The sequence below is a fragment of the Python bivittatus genome, unplaced genomic scaffold (genome assembly GCF_059951505.1).
Source record: "Python bivittatus isolate LINGU-HERP-01145 unplaced genomic scaffold, Pbiv_v1 ctg000980_np1212, whole genome shotgun sequence".
Lineage (NCBI taxonomy): Eukaryota > Metazoa > Chordata > Lepidosauria > Squamata > Pythonidae > Python > Python bivittatus.
Window position 1 is genome coordinate 63,629,074 of NW_028277125.1, and position 12,516 is coordinate 63,641,589.

Genomic DNA, 12,516 nt, shown 5'->3' on the forward strand with positions numbered 1-12,516 from the left:
TTTAGCAACAGTACCAAAATGCTCTGCCATTGCCTGGTTCCAGAATTTTTTAAAAATGCCTCAGTCTACAAACCCAATATTTACAGCCCATATATTTCCTAGCAGTTACCCATCCAAGTGACAACCAGGGCTGACTCTACTTAGCTTCTCAGCCCGGATGAAGTCAAATAGGACCTAATATTGGCCTTAGTAGGAAGGCTTCCAAAAACAGAAGATGCCCTTGTAATTAACGTTTTTTCCCCCTAAGCAGAGTACCATGTTATGGCTTACAATTTCTAAAAAGTCAATTTTTGCATTTGAAAAGCTGCACTGTAACAGTGCATTAAGTAGGGCATTGCTTTTTAAAGTCTCCAACACCTAAACGATCTGCAAACATGATACAAACCTAAAAGATGCTCATGTTTAACAGAGATGGAAGGGAGGAGGGAAACTTCTGCATGGAAACAAACGGAGGAGAAGCAGCGCCGCTTGTATGGGTGACGAGGACAACACTGCATGGGGTTTCAAGAGCTCGCCCCGACGGCCTACCTAGTAGGCTTCCCTTGCTTTTTCGAGCAACGTTACAGAAAGCGCGTGCGCCCTTCACCGACAAGGAATCACAGTCCTTAACCATCTTGGCGGTAGGCATGTGGCAGCGGAAATGCTCCTAGAAATGCATCCCAAAGGATTCACTTAATTGCTTTGTACGTATATCCAAAAACAGACATTACGAAGTAACCCATCACTCCTCCACCACAAAAAGTTCTAAGAAAAAAAGCGGGAGCATCAGGCGATGGATTATATGGCGGGACGAGGAAAGGGAAGGCGGTGCGTGGAGCTCGTCGGGAGTTGTAGTTTACCGTAGCAGGAAGGCGATTCTCCGCTCTTAGCATTCAACTACAACGCCCACAAGGCAAGGCGCCGTTCACAGCGTCTTCCCCCCCCCCTTACTCTCCCCGAGGTCGTTCTGCATCCGGCAGTTTTGCTTTTCTTCAGGTCAGCTTGGGTAGGCTCGCGCGCGAGGGAGTCACCGTTTCCGCAGATCGGAGTTGGGCTGCCTGGCCGTGCGTGCCTTTGCTCGGAAAAAAGACCTCCTGCCCTAAGCGTGGCTGGGCTTTGAATCGGAGTCGCCGACTTTGGGGCAGGCGCGTGTCTTTCCTAGCCCCTGCAGCTTCACTTGTTGAGTTCCGCCAGTGTTAGGGTCAGGAAAGGTGCTTGGCGAGGGAATGCGAAAGGCCTATCCGTTTCCCGCGCACCCCACATGCAGAGCTGCTCCCCAAGAAGGGGGACAATCTTAGGCGTAACAATTGAGCTCCCCATAAAATGGGAGGATTATGCCCCGGGTCTAAAGGAAACATCCGCTTATGGTAAGAATAGAGAGACAGGCAGCGCGTCCCGGGACCATGCGCTTCGGCAAGGGCGCCGCCAGCTTCTCTCGCCTCTCTTGCCGGTTTGAACTTCCTTTAGCTTAGCCGGGAGGCGGATAAAGAGAGTTGCCTGAGATTAGCCCAAAACGTCTGGCGGCGCGATGGTCACAGCTGATAGGGGTCAAGAGATCTAGGCCTGGCGTGTTTTTGCACCATTAAAGAAAACCATGGAATATCCACTGGGGTAACGTTTCAGCCCCCGCTTCCAATTTCTTGACCCGCCCTCGTCCACGTGAACTGTGCCCAACGCTTTGTTCATTTTCCTGCTTAAAAGTGCGTCAGGTTTTTGTTTCTCTCTTCTGAGCTTCCGCCAGGGGATGGCTTGTGGGTTCCCAAAGAGGCGACTGAAATATTAGGTGACTTGAAAAACCGAAATCATACTCGCTGGATAGAATAGGCGTAGGAATCCTGCCAAAAGCGAGCGAAAAACGAAATGAACATAAACAATCCACCATAGGTGCCTTCCATCTCCTTAGCTCCCCCCCCCCCCAATTTTTAGTCTTTTGTCCAGCCCTGATGGGGGCAGGCTGGACCTTTCAGAGAAGTGTGTAATGGTCTAGATTGGCTTACAGATTTATTTTTACTGTTCATTTATGGTGTTGGGAAATGAGGGTGTTGGTACCACTGGCTTGGTATCTACAGAGGATTGTAACTATAATATTTGGGGCTTTCTAAAGAGGACTGTACTTAAATAAGATTTTTGGAAATTGACTTTTTAATTAGAATAGCCAAGCAGCCATGTGAGCATGTCTGTGTGTAAAATGACAGCGTGCATTAGTATTTATTATATTTTCACCTCTCTTACCTTCACCTCTCCAAATGTAATTAACTACCTTTCTTGTTTACCTGTAATAAGATTGTGGCCAAAGTTGGTTGATGATTGGAGCAGCATGTAATGGGTTTACTTGCAGATGTGCTTCTTCATTCAGTATGTGAATGCCACATATTGAGGCATTCAAAATTACATGTTACATTTTATGTCAATATTTGGTTTTTATTATACCAAACCAAACTTAAAGAAATCTGACATTAAACTTCTTGTAAGCAAAAGATGAATAACCATAAGATGTTCCATAAAGACATAAAATCCATGGCTTTTAATTTCACTTCAGTTAATGAAAACATCAATTTCCCCCAATTCCTCAAAAATTCAGCACTCTACATAAAAAAATGCACTTGTTGCACACACAAACATGATTGATTGATTTAAATCAAGGTGATTTAAATAATTGATTTAAATCACAAGGAGAACCCTTATTTTATATTGTTGATAACATCAACCTTTCTAGTGATATTTCTTGACATGTTTTTAAGCAATTTGTAGATGTAATTAAGCATGTTAATTTATAGTTAATTTATAGTTAATTTCCATAATAAATTTATATATATATTTATAAATTTATATAGTTGATTTATATTTAATTTATAGTTAAGCATTTTGCAATAGTGTGATATAGTTGGAACAGTTTTATTTATGAATCAACTTGATTTTTATTAAAACAGTACATAATTATTACCTGTTTGTTAACTATAAGAGCAATAACAGAACATGAGGAATTCTGAGATCATAAAGATCAAGAGTGCTTATGTTTAATTAAACATAATTTTAAATGAAAAACATTGATTTTTGCAGTTGGAACTAAACATCAGCATTGCTATCCAATGACTGTCCTTAAATTTCTTTCTACACTATAATTTCAAATGCGTTCCATATTTTGATAGGACCAGCAGTGTAGCAATTGTTGAAGCTTTGTTCTTTTCATGTAAATACAGAGCTTTGTTTTCTACTCAGACAACTTCTCCTTATGATAAACACATAAATAAACAAATTCTTTGTTAACATTTAAAAAAAAAAGCCTATAAGGGCAGCCTGGATCCTTCAGTGAAGCTGAGAAGTATTTAGATATTTAATTAAAATGTACTAAATGGACATACAATCATATGTATAAAGGAGCTTCCTTGTATTTCTTCTTCAATGTGTACTTTCATCTTCGCTAAGTTTGCACTTTCATTTTCATGTCTGAACTGCAGACATGATTCTTGAATTCTTACATTTTATTCCCCCGTTCTTTCTTATAAATATTCTCCTGTGAATATATTCTGAAAATTATACAATCCTGTCACACGGGGTAGTCTGTGTCACATAAACACATAATACTAGATCATTGGATAACATTTGTTCCACCTGACATTTAAATTGGACATTTCAGTATTCCTTGTATGCTCCGCTTACTTGTTCTATCTGGCTGTAAAAACTCTACCAAAGTTTGTTGTTAACACAAAAATAAACAACATAAACAAATATTTTTATTTTGGTTTGTGGTACTGTTCTGGTTTCCAAAGATAAAAATGTTTTGGAATGCCTGGCTGTAACTCGATGAAACAGCTTTTTTGGGGGATCCTGGGGAAAGATTTGTTTAGTTCAAGGAGCTGCAAATAGGTGCTGAATGTGTGTTCTTGTGTGTTCTGAAGCACTTTCGTACCTTTGCATTAGATGCTCTGTATAGCCCTATTGCAAATCCATAAAATGTGGTTTTCTTTGAAATACCCACCATTGACTAAAGCTATCAGAGTCTCTTATACTTAAATGAAACATTCATGAGTATATTTTATATGTTATCATTTTTAAACTGTTTCTCTTCTGAGAGCTGAAAATGGAATACTTGAGGAGGGGCATCCCATCATTTTATTCTGTGTGGTAGGTTGTTCAGTGAGATAAAGATTGGCCAAAATAGACCCAGTGAATAGCATGAACAGTGGTAATTGAACCAGTACTGTAGCCACTGCAAGAGTAGGCATTTTTATTCCTCTGTTACTCAAGTCATTTTCCTAATAATAAAAAATGACAAAAAGACCACGGTAAGAGTATTTAATTTGTTTGAGGAACCCTATGGCAAGCTGCATTCACATCATTGCCACAAAAACTACATGGTTGTGTCCATGAAGCCTTCAAGGGTTGAGATCGAGGTAAAGGAAACATTTTAGTTTTTTGGCAGATTTACAATGAAAATTATGGTGAATGAGGTCTGAGGCTGGGATTATGTAATTTTTCTAGAAATCTGAATGTAGGAAAAAACTGTCCTGTTTAAATACGCATTTTCAAAAAATAACTAAGATTGTTGTAAAACTTGGTTTCTTTATAAAATAATGTTTAGGATATATTGAAGTTGACTCATGCAGAAGTTGGCTTTTATATATAACGACTAAAGCCAGTACCTGGAGACCTCAATACAAGTTGGGTAGGTTTTTCTCCAAATATGAAATTAAGTTTTCAGTAATAAAATTATGAAAATGTACTAATCTAAAATAGAGTTTAATATACAGAACAGTTTTTGTATATTTTTAAACTGTTTCTCTTCTGAGAGCTGAAAATGGAATACTTGAGGAGGGGCATCCCATCATTTTATTCTGTGTGGTAGGTTGTGCAGTGAGATAAAGATTGGCCAAAATAGACCCAGTGAATAGCATGAACAGTGGTAATTGAACCAGTACTGTAGCCACTGCAAGAGTAGGCATTTTTATTCCTCTGTTACTCAGGTCATTTTCCTAATAATAAAAAATATACAGAACATATTTCAGTAGAGAACTGCCTTTCAGCTCTTTGGTGCTATTCTGTTGTTTTCTGGATATCAAGTATGGATCCACAAAGTCAAGGAGGAAGATTTGTCCACAATTTGTTAGACTTGCTCGTCAGTATGAAAAGCCCTGAATGCCTTCTTTCTCAGGAACAAATTCTCTGAATCCTAGTCAGGCTGGCAGGAGCAGATCTACCAGTTTCCACAAAACTGAACAATATAACCCACAAGGAATAACTTCTGGAGAAGAAGTGATCTTCAGGTGCTCAGCATAGGAATTCAAATGAAGTATTCCTTTTCATAGCTTTTAGAGATCCTTGTGACAGTGTTTCAGTATATGAATGTATTGCTTAAAATACTTCATTTCTGTGAAAATATTTTATAATATTCCATTTTATTAATTTAAAATAAACCAATATCTTAATGTCAGGAAAAATTCACTCTTTAGCCTTTATAGGTATTTCTGGTCTTCAGCATTAATCTGCACAGTTTTATCTCAAGAAATTGTAGCATAACTTTGTGGTTCCGTTGTTTTCCAGGTTATGTTGGAAAGAGAAAAAAAGTTATTTAGTATTGGGGTGGGGGAGTATTTCAGGGTCTCTAATAAAGTTTTAGGAACAAGTCCTACTGACAGTTTTAAAATACCTAATTGTGAAATCTCAGTGTCAGAGATTATTCTTTTTTCTGTAAACTGCTTTCTGATTTCAATGTGTCCTGAAAGATGTGTTAAATATTCATGTAATAATACATAAATGGCCAGGCAATCAGGTGTGGTCCTGCTCTGGGATTTCTCTAACATTTACTCACTGCCTAGTTAGCCAGATGCTTAGTCTGTTAATGGACCTTGCCTTGATATGACTTCAGGTTTTCAAAACAAACCTATATTTAAAGATTTGGTTAAAGCTTATGAATCCAAATAGCTGTGCTTGGAAGCTGGCCTCAGCAACTTTTATCTACAGCCTGATCCATGACAAGTTAATTACCCCACTTATGCAGCAACTGCACCAATGCTCTATAGGAAGCTGTACTAGTTCTACAGTAACTTGTGTTACTGTGGCTACTTTATCTCCTGATAACTCCGTAATTAACTTGTCACTACTGTTTAATGCTTACGGTATGTAGAGAATCAGTTAATGGCATCACTAAAGCGGTAGTAGCCTGAAGGAGAAGTTCATGCCCACTGGGAAGGCTATCAGGGATTGCTTAAACACAAAGCACCAGGGCTTGACTGGAAAAGTATTAGGATAGCAAGTTACAAATGCTACTGATGCAAATATAGTTAGTCTCCAATGGCACTCTGATTTGGGGTCCTACTAATTCCTAATTTCTACGAGAAAAAAAAAAAACGGTGTTTTCGATTTGGGATAGCAAATTTTACTGGAAAGTAAATTCATGGCGTTCAGTAGGACTTGCCTATGTGTAAATACGCACAGGCTTTTGTTGTAGGATAGTTTGTTAATCTTACTGTGCATATTATACAGTTAAGAACGTTGCTTTCTTTGAAGAATGTATAACTATTCCTTACACTGCCCTGGAGACTACTAACATAAAAGATGACACCCTAATGCACGTGTTGAATGTTAAAAACCCAGGTTATATAGTAGTGGTTTTTCTCAATTAGATCAGAGTTGAATCATAGTCTCATGGGAACAAAATGCAGTTCCTTTTTGCATCATCCTCAACCGTAGTGAGCTGTTCCAGCCATGATGCAGCTATTTTATAGTAAATTTCAGTCTATTTCCAGAAAGAAATTGCTATCCATTAATACGGACAAATTTGCACGTTTTAAAGAAACCCGCAAAATGAACGAAATCTTAGACGTGTGACATGTACACATTCTGAACTGTATATATGTCAGTGTATTGTACATTTAAAGATTTCCCATGTTAGAACAATTTCCTGTTTGCGGCACTTGTAGAGTCAGCAAACTATTCAATGCAGTCTGCATTGCCCGTTCCCAGAAGTCGAGGGGTGAAGCTGAATGCACGTTCTACCAATAGCACAACTCGTAAAAGCAAGCACTTGTTAAATCTATTTGTTTTTATTATAGACATCGATCTGCCAGTCGCAATAATGCATTTATGGACATTTTTCTGCAAGCACAGCGCTGGTGGCAGTTTTTACTGACAAATTGAGTCATATGGACAGTAGTTCAAAATAAGCTTACTTTATTGACAGATTGTGCAGTTCTGTAGTTCACCTCATTCTTAAGAAAGCTGGAGTGGCAAAAAGGAATCTAGCAATAATGTAAGACAATTGGTCTAATTGTTGAAGTGGGTATTAGTGAAGTGACTAGTCATGTTATTACATGCTTCATTTTTGCATGCTTTTTGTCTTTGGTTATGTGCTCTATGAAGAGAGAGGACCCCCAAGTCTGAACACAGCATGCATGTTTTAGGGAGGGCCCTGCAAACCTGAAACTGTTATGGAAATAGCCATTGTTTTGACTAACTTACGTGAGTTTGCTTCTTACATAATTTAGGCTGTGGCCATAGTCAGGTCTTGTGGTTAGAGCATTCTATATTCAGGCCCTGTGAAGTACTTTTTAAAATCTGTTCTGATTTAATCAGTTGAGTGTACTGCTTCTCCCACTTAATACTCATTATTTTTGAACAATTATACTTTTTGGCTGTCCACCTCTTCTCCCCACCCCCTATGACAAGCTCAGTATTTATATGAAATCGGGTCCATTGGTATATATGTGTATTTGTTGTCAGATTTCACAGCAATAAATCTGTAGTATTCGAATCATGATCCTGCATTTAGTGAGTAACAGCATAGTCTCAACAATAGATGTCTAGATACCTTGCTTTATTGTAGGTAAGAAGTTAAGTCCCAGGATTTACATTCTAGGACTTGTCTTCTTTCCTCTTTGAATCAGCAGAAATGTAGCTGATCCTTCTTGGCCTTGTAAGCAGAGAACATCTGGTCAGTATTTATGTAACAGTTTGGCCTGGCCTGAGAATAGTTGATTCCTGCCTTGACAGCTTTAGTCCTTAACTTTGGCATTGAATCTGTGTGGATAGGTTAGGGACTGGGAGTGAAGCTGTCTGGCACAGGAAGGTAACACATGAGATCAATGAGTGCTGCCCTTCTTATACACTCAGAGCCCGTAACGCATTCAGGAGGACACCCGCATTGTTAGATTAGCAATATCCAGTATCATTCAGTCTTCCTAGGCAGTAGAGTTACAGTGGTCTTAAAATTTTGTGAACTTTAATATTTCAGCATAAATACGACATAAAACATCTGTTCTCCACACAAGTCCTAAAACTAGATAAAGGAAACCCAATTAAAGATATGAATCAAAATCATTATACTTGTTCATATTTATTGAGGAAAATGATCCAAAGGTAAATATTTGTGAGTCCAAGTTGCATCCTGTACCCAACAGATCCTACAGGTGTTACTTTTTTTTTTTTCTGTAAAAGAAATGAAGTTATAATATATCTGCCTTTTATTTAGGTTGGATCTGTAGTTTGTCAATATTTTTAACGTTTCCCAACTCAGATTTATTTATTTATTTTTCAAATGTATAAGGCTGTCAAACTCCATAAAAATCTGGAGAATATGCAACTTTAAAAGCAGCAAGAGACTATATAACAAGGAAAAAGAATGATTCATGTCCGCAAGAAAACATTCAAACCTAATGCAGAATCCGGTAAGAGACCCATCACCCGCCCTAGCCCAAGGCTTGAAGGAAAAGACACGTTTTTAAAGGCCATTTAAACATCATGGTAGGGGTATGCGTATCTTTGGCATGATGCTGTTGCAGAGGGCAGTTGCTGCAACAGGGAAGGCCCACTTTCTGTGTCCCATCAGATGACATGTTGCTATGATTTGAAATACACACACACATACTGTATATATATGTCAGATCCACGTAGATGACTGTTTTAGAATAAAAGCTCCTGCTCCTTCCTGTCTACGTGAAGTTTACTGATTAATATTTCAGAATTCAATTCGTTTAAATCAGAATACCAGATAAACCAGTGCTTGCTGGATGTTTTGAACTACAACTTGTGTGTGTATTTCAAATCATAGCATATTTCCATTGGCTATTCTGACTAGGTCTGATGGAAATTATAAGCCAAAGAAACTACTTGATACCAGGTTGTCTGTTAGACTATGTTAGGAAAGTGAAACATTGCTGACAGAAGACATGCTAATTGTTCAATGAGTGTGCAAGCTGTGTTCCTACAACCTTGTCTTGTTAGTCGATAAGAGAGAGTAACGCTGCCTTGTAACACTGCAAGATGCTGACTGATCAGTTGCTGTTATAATGATATTTAAATTGTCTTATGGTTATTTAGATCAATCATTGTAAAGTGCAAGCAATGAAATAATTATTTTAAGTACTGGGAACATTTAGATGCTTCAGCATTTCTGTACAATACTCTACAGCAGGTTGGTGTTTTTTTAATAAAATCACTATTCGGGGAAGTTACAAAGAAAAAGTGGATTGTGAAGTGGATTTTCACAATGGTATAACTGATGTCTGTGAAAACAGTATTGTTACGGATGGGTTTATATGCAGGGAAATAATATCAGGGAAAGCTGAGTCTAATGGCTATCACCATTTTGATGGGTGTCAAACTGCCATGCAAACTTAATCTTTACTAGTCCAGTCGCCTGGATCTTCTCCAATACCTCTGTGTTAAGACTATGCCAGTGTACTAAACTAAGTGAAATACTTTACCTATATCTGACACCATGTTCCTGTGGTATAAAAAAGAAAACTAGTAGTATAAGTAGTGTACTGGTAGGTACAACATTTCATAGATTACATCCAGTGGAGTAAAGGTAAAGTGAGTACAAATACAAATGGTTTATGGATTGTTGCCTAAGCTATTGCTCCTTGAAATTGGAGCTAGTTGAGAGAAGTGTTCATGAATAGGAAGGAGACAAAGATTGCTGCTATAATTATCGCACATAAAACAGTCCTCTGTTAGTGGGTATGCTTTGTTTTATATTGTGCCATTAATATTTAAAAGGTGGATTTGAATTCTTTTCAGTTATCTCCGTTTAGTGGTTGTTGATAATTCCACAGTGAGAGCCTCTAAGAATATGATTAACCTTGAGGGTCATCTTATAATGTAATTATTAATGATTGATTCTATCCTTGAAATCAATATAAAAAGTTAAATTGCTTGGCATATATTTGAGTTTGATTTCTTACATTTGGTAAACATGACAACCAGTATTGGCTTTATATAAAATGTGTTTGAAGGTCTAAAAGTATGCGGCTTAGTTTTTAAATAATTATGGCGAGATGTGGTGGTTCTTACATGACATATGTTAATATGGCCAATAGTGTTAACAACGCGTGCCACTAATAGTTAGGGTGGGGATGAACAGTAATTGATCTTCCTGGGAGTGCTGTAATGTAAAAACAATTCAGGCTGTTTGAAGTATATTTTACAAGTGTGCATTGGGCCTTTGGGATGTTACATTGAAAAACCCAATTGTACAGTTACCATGGGAACCCAATTAGAATAGATTGCTTGGTTTTTTCATCTTGACCAAAAATCTAATGTACTTTAAATGTTTTCATATGAAATTTTATTCATAGTCTGGATTGATATAATAATAGCTTTTATTTGAATATTAAATTGAGACAGGCTTGTATGTATTAGGACTTCCCTGGTCTTGGGCAGAAATAGAATTTTTGTGCATTTACGTGTATTTTTTTTTATACTCTGTTAACAATGGAATGGTTGCTTTTTAATGAGGTCCCTTACAGTTATTTTTTGCCCAACTTAAGAATTCTTTAAAAATTTCAAATGAAACTGATGCTCTCTTTGTAATATGATTCTTCCCTTTTTAGGGATATACTACATTGGCTTTTTAGGGATATACTACATTGGCTTTTTCAAATATTTAATACCTTTCCTAATGTATTTTTTCAAATGACAGGACAACAGGTATAGGATTTAACTACAGAGAAGTAGATATAAGTGAAACATTTGTAAGATATTTACAAATATATTAGGATCGGGCACAGGGAAGCAGTGAATTCTCCTTCTTGCAGGTTTTCAGGAAAAGAATACATTAGTTGGAGTGTGTGTGTGTGTGTGTTTGTGTGTAGCCTTTTATAGTAATACATATAATATTCTCTGTGTCTCATCATGTTTTAAAGTCTGGAAGTGTATTTTGAAGCAAAGGGTAGTCTCTGCAGATAGATACACATACATTTATATGAGGAATAGGAGAGGAAGATGTAAAAAAATCAATAAAATATATTTTATTTTAAAATTAAAATTTATTTCAACTGTAAATAATTGAACATTTAAAATCAAGCATTTAAAGAGCATTGTTGTTAAAATGCTTCTTTGAATGTTCTTTAGATATTGGAAATGGATTCTGGTTTCAGCTATACTTCCCTTTTTCTCTCATGCTGGGATCGTCTCTTAGTGGCAAGCTAAGGCACGTCTAATGTCTAGCTGTGCAAGAAGAGCAACAGCTTGCTTTGGAACATATTCCAACCTCCGCTCTTGATCTGCTAGCAGAGAATGCACCCAGCCCCAGCCAAATAACAACACAATTCTTGGAGGCAGGACTAGCAATGTCAGTTGTTAAAGCATCCATGACATTGCAGCCAATGAAATGGCTAAAGACAGACTATGACTTTGTACTGCACAATACTGACAGTGTCCTAAAGTTAATATTCTTTCCTGCAGCTTTCAGCATGCCCATGATGATCCCTATTTCCTGCGTGAACACACTGGAAGACTTATATAGATGAGTAGGATCTGAAACAAAATCTTGCAGTGTTCAGTGCTTTGTTCAGGGTTCCTGTTGTGCCTTCTTCCAAGATTCTTCATTCCATTCCACCATTCCAAGCTAGTTCTTCCCATCTAATTTTTTGTACAGGGAGCTGCCTTACATCAGGTTAGACTCTGCCTAGCTCATACTACCTACTCTGACAGTGGCTCTCCAAGGTCTTAGGTAGATCTTGATATGAAGTCTTTTAATTGTGTAATGTAATCTTTATATTTCTAAGTATGTTTAATTTGGCAGCATATATGGTCTATTAGGGAATTGTGATCTCTCTCTCAAATATTATGGAGAGCATTCATGTGAGCTTCAATTAATACAGCCTAAGAACTTTGTGAGAAATAGGTCTATATTTTTCATAGCTCTTGTAACAGTCTATATGAACTCATTCATATGTTCTACACTGTATCAAAGAAAAGGAGGAACAAATTCTTTTTCTGCAGCTTTTTGAGGTGTGAAGTGGGGAAAAAAAATCTTGTGTAAGTACTCGAGCTTACAAATTCTTCAGTTGAAATTTACACATTGTTGTCTGAATGGAGATAAGAAAAATAATTTGAATGTCTCATTTTATGTCAGCCAACATACAACATTTAAATTTTATGTTTGAAGATACAGAAGGATGTATAGCTATTTCTCATAATGTTCCCCATAGCTTTTTCTCATAACATTTAGCAAGTAGGAATGTAAACATTTCATAGGGCACTAAATCTTTTAATTTATCTTAGAAGAAATGTTGATGATAAAATACTTGAAAGTTC

General features: G+C 37.3%; 1 protein-coding gene across 4 annotated transcripts in view; it reads left to right on the forward strand.

The window, feature by feature from the left end:
• The first annotated feature begins 917 nt into the window (after nucleotides 1-917).
• Nucleotides 918-12,516, forward strand: part of MGMT (O-6-methylguanine-DNA methyltransferase) — a 287,150-nt gene continuing 275,551 nt past the window's right edge. The window contains exon 1 of one of the 4 annotated variants that reach the window (XM_088131692.1): nucleotides 918-975. Coding sequence is in view for 2 of the 4 variants with exons in the window: in XM_088131693.1 (XP_087987819.1) it covers nucleotides 1,303-1,346 (44 nt within the window). In the remaining 2 variants the exon portion in view is untranslated. The other 3 variants (XM_088131691.1, XM_088131693.1, XM_088131690.1) reach the window with 3 other exon arrangements.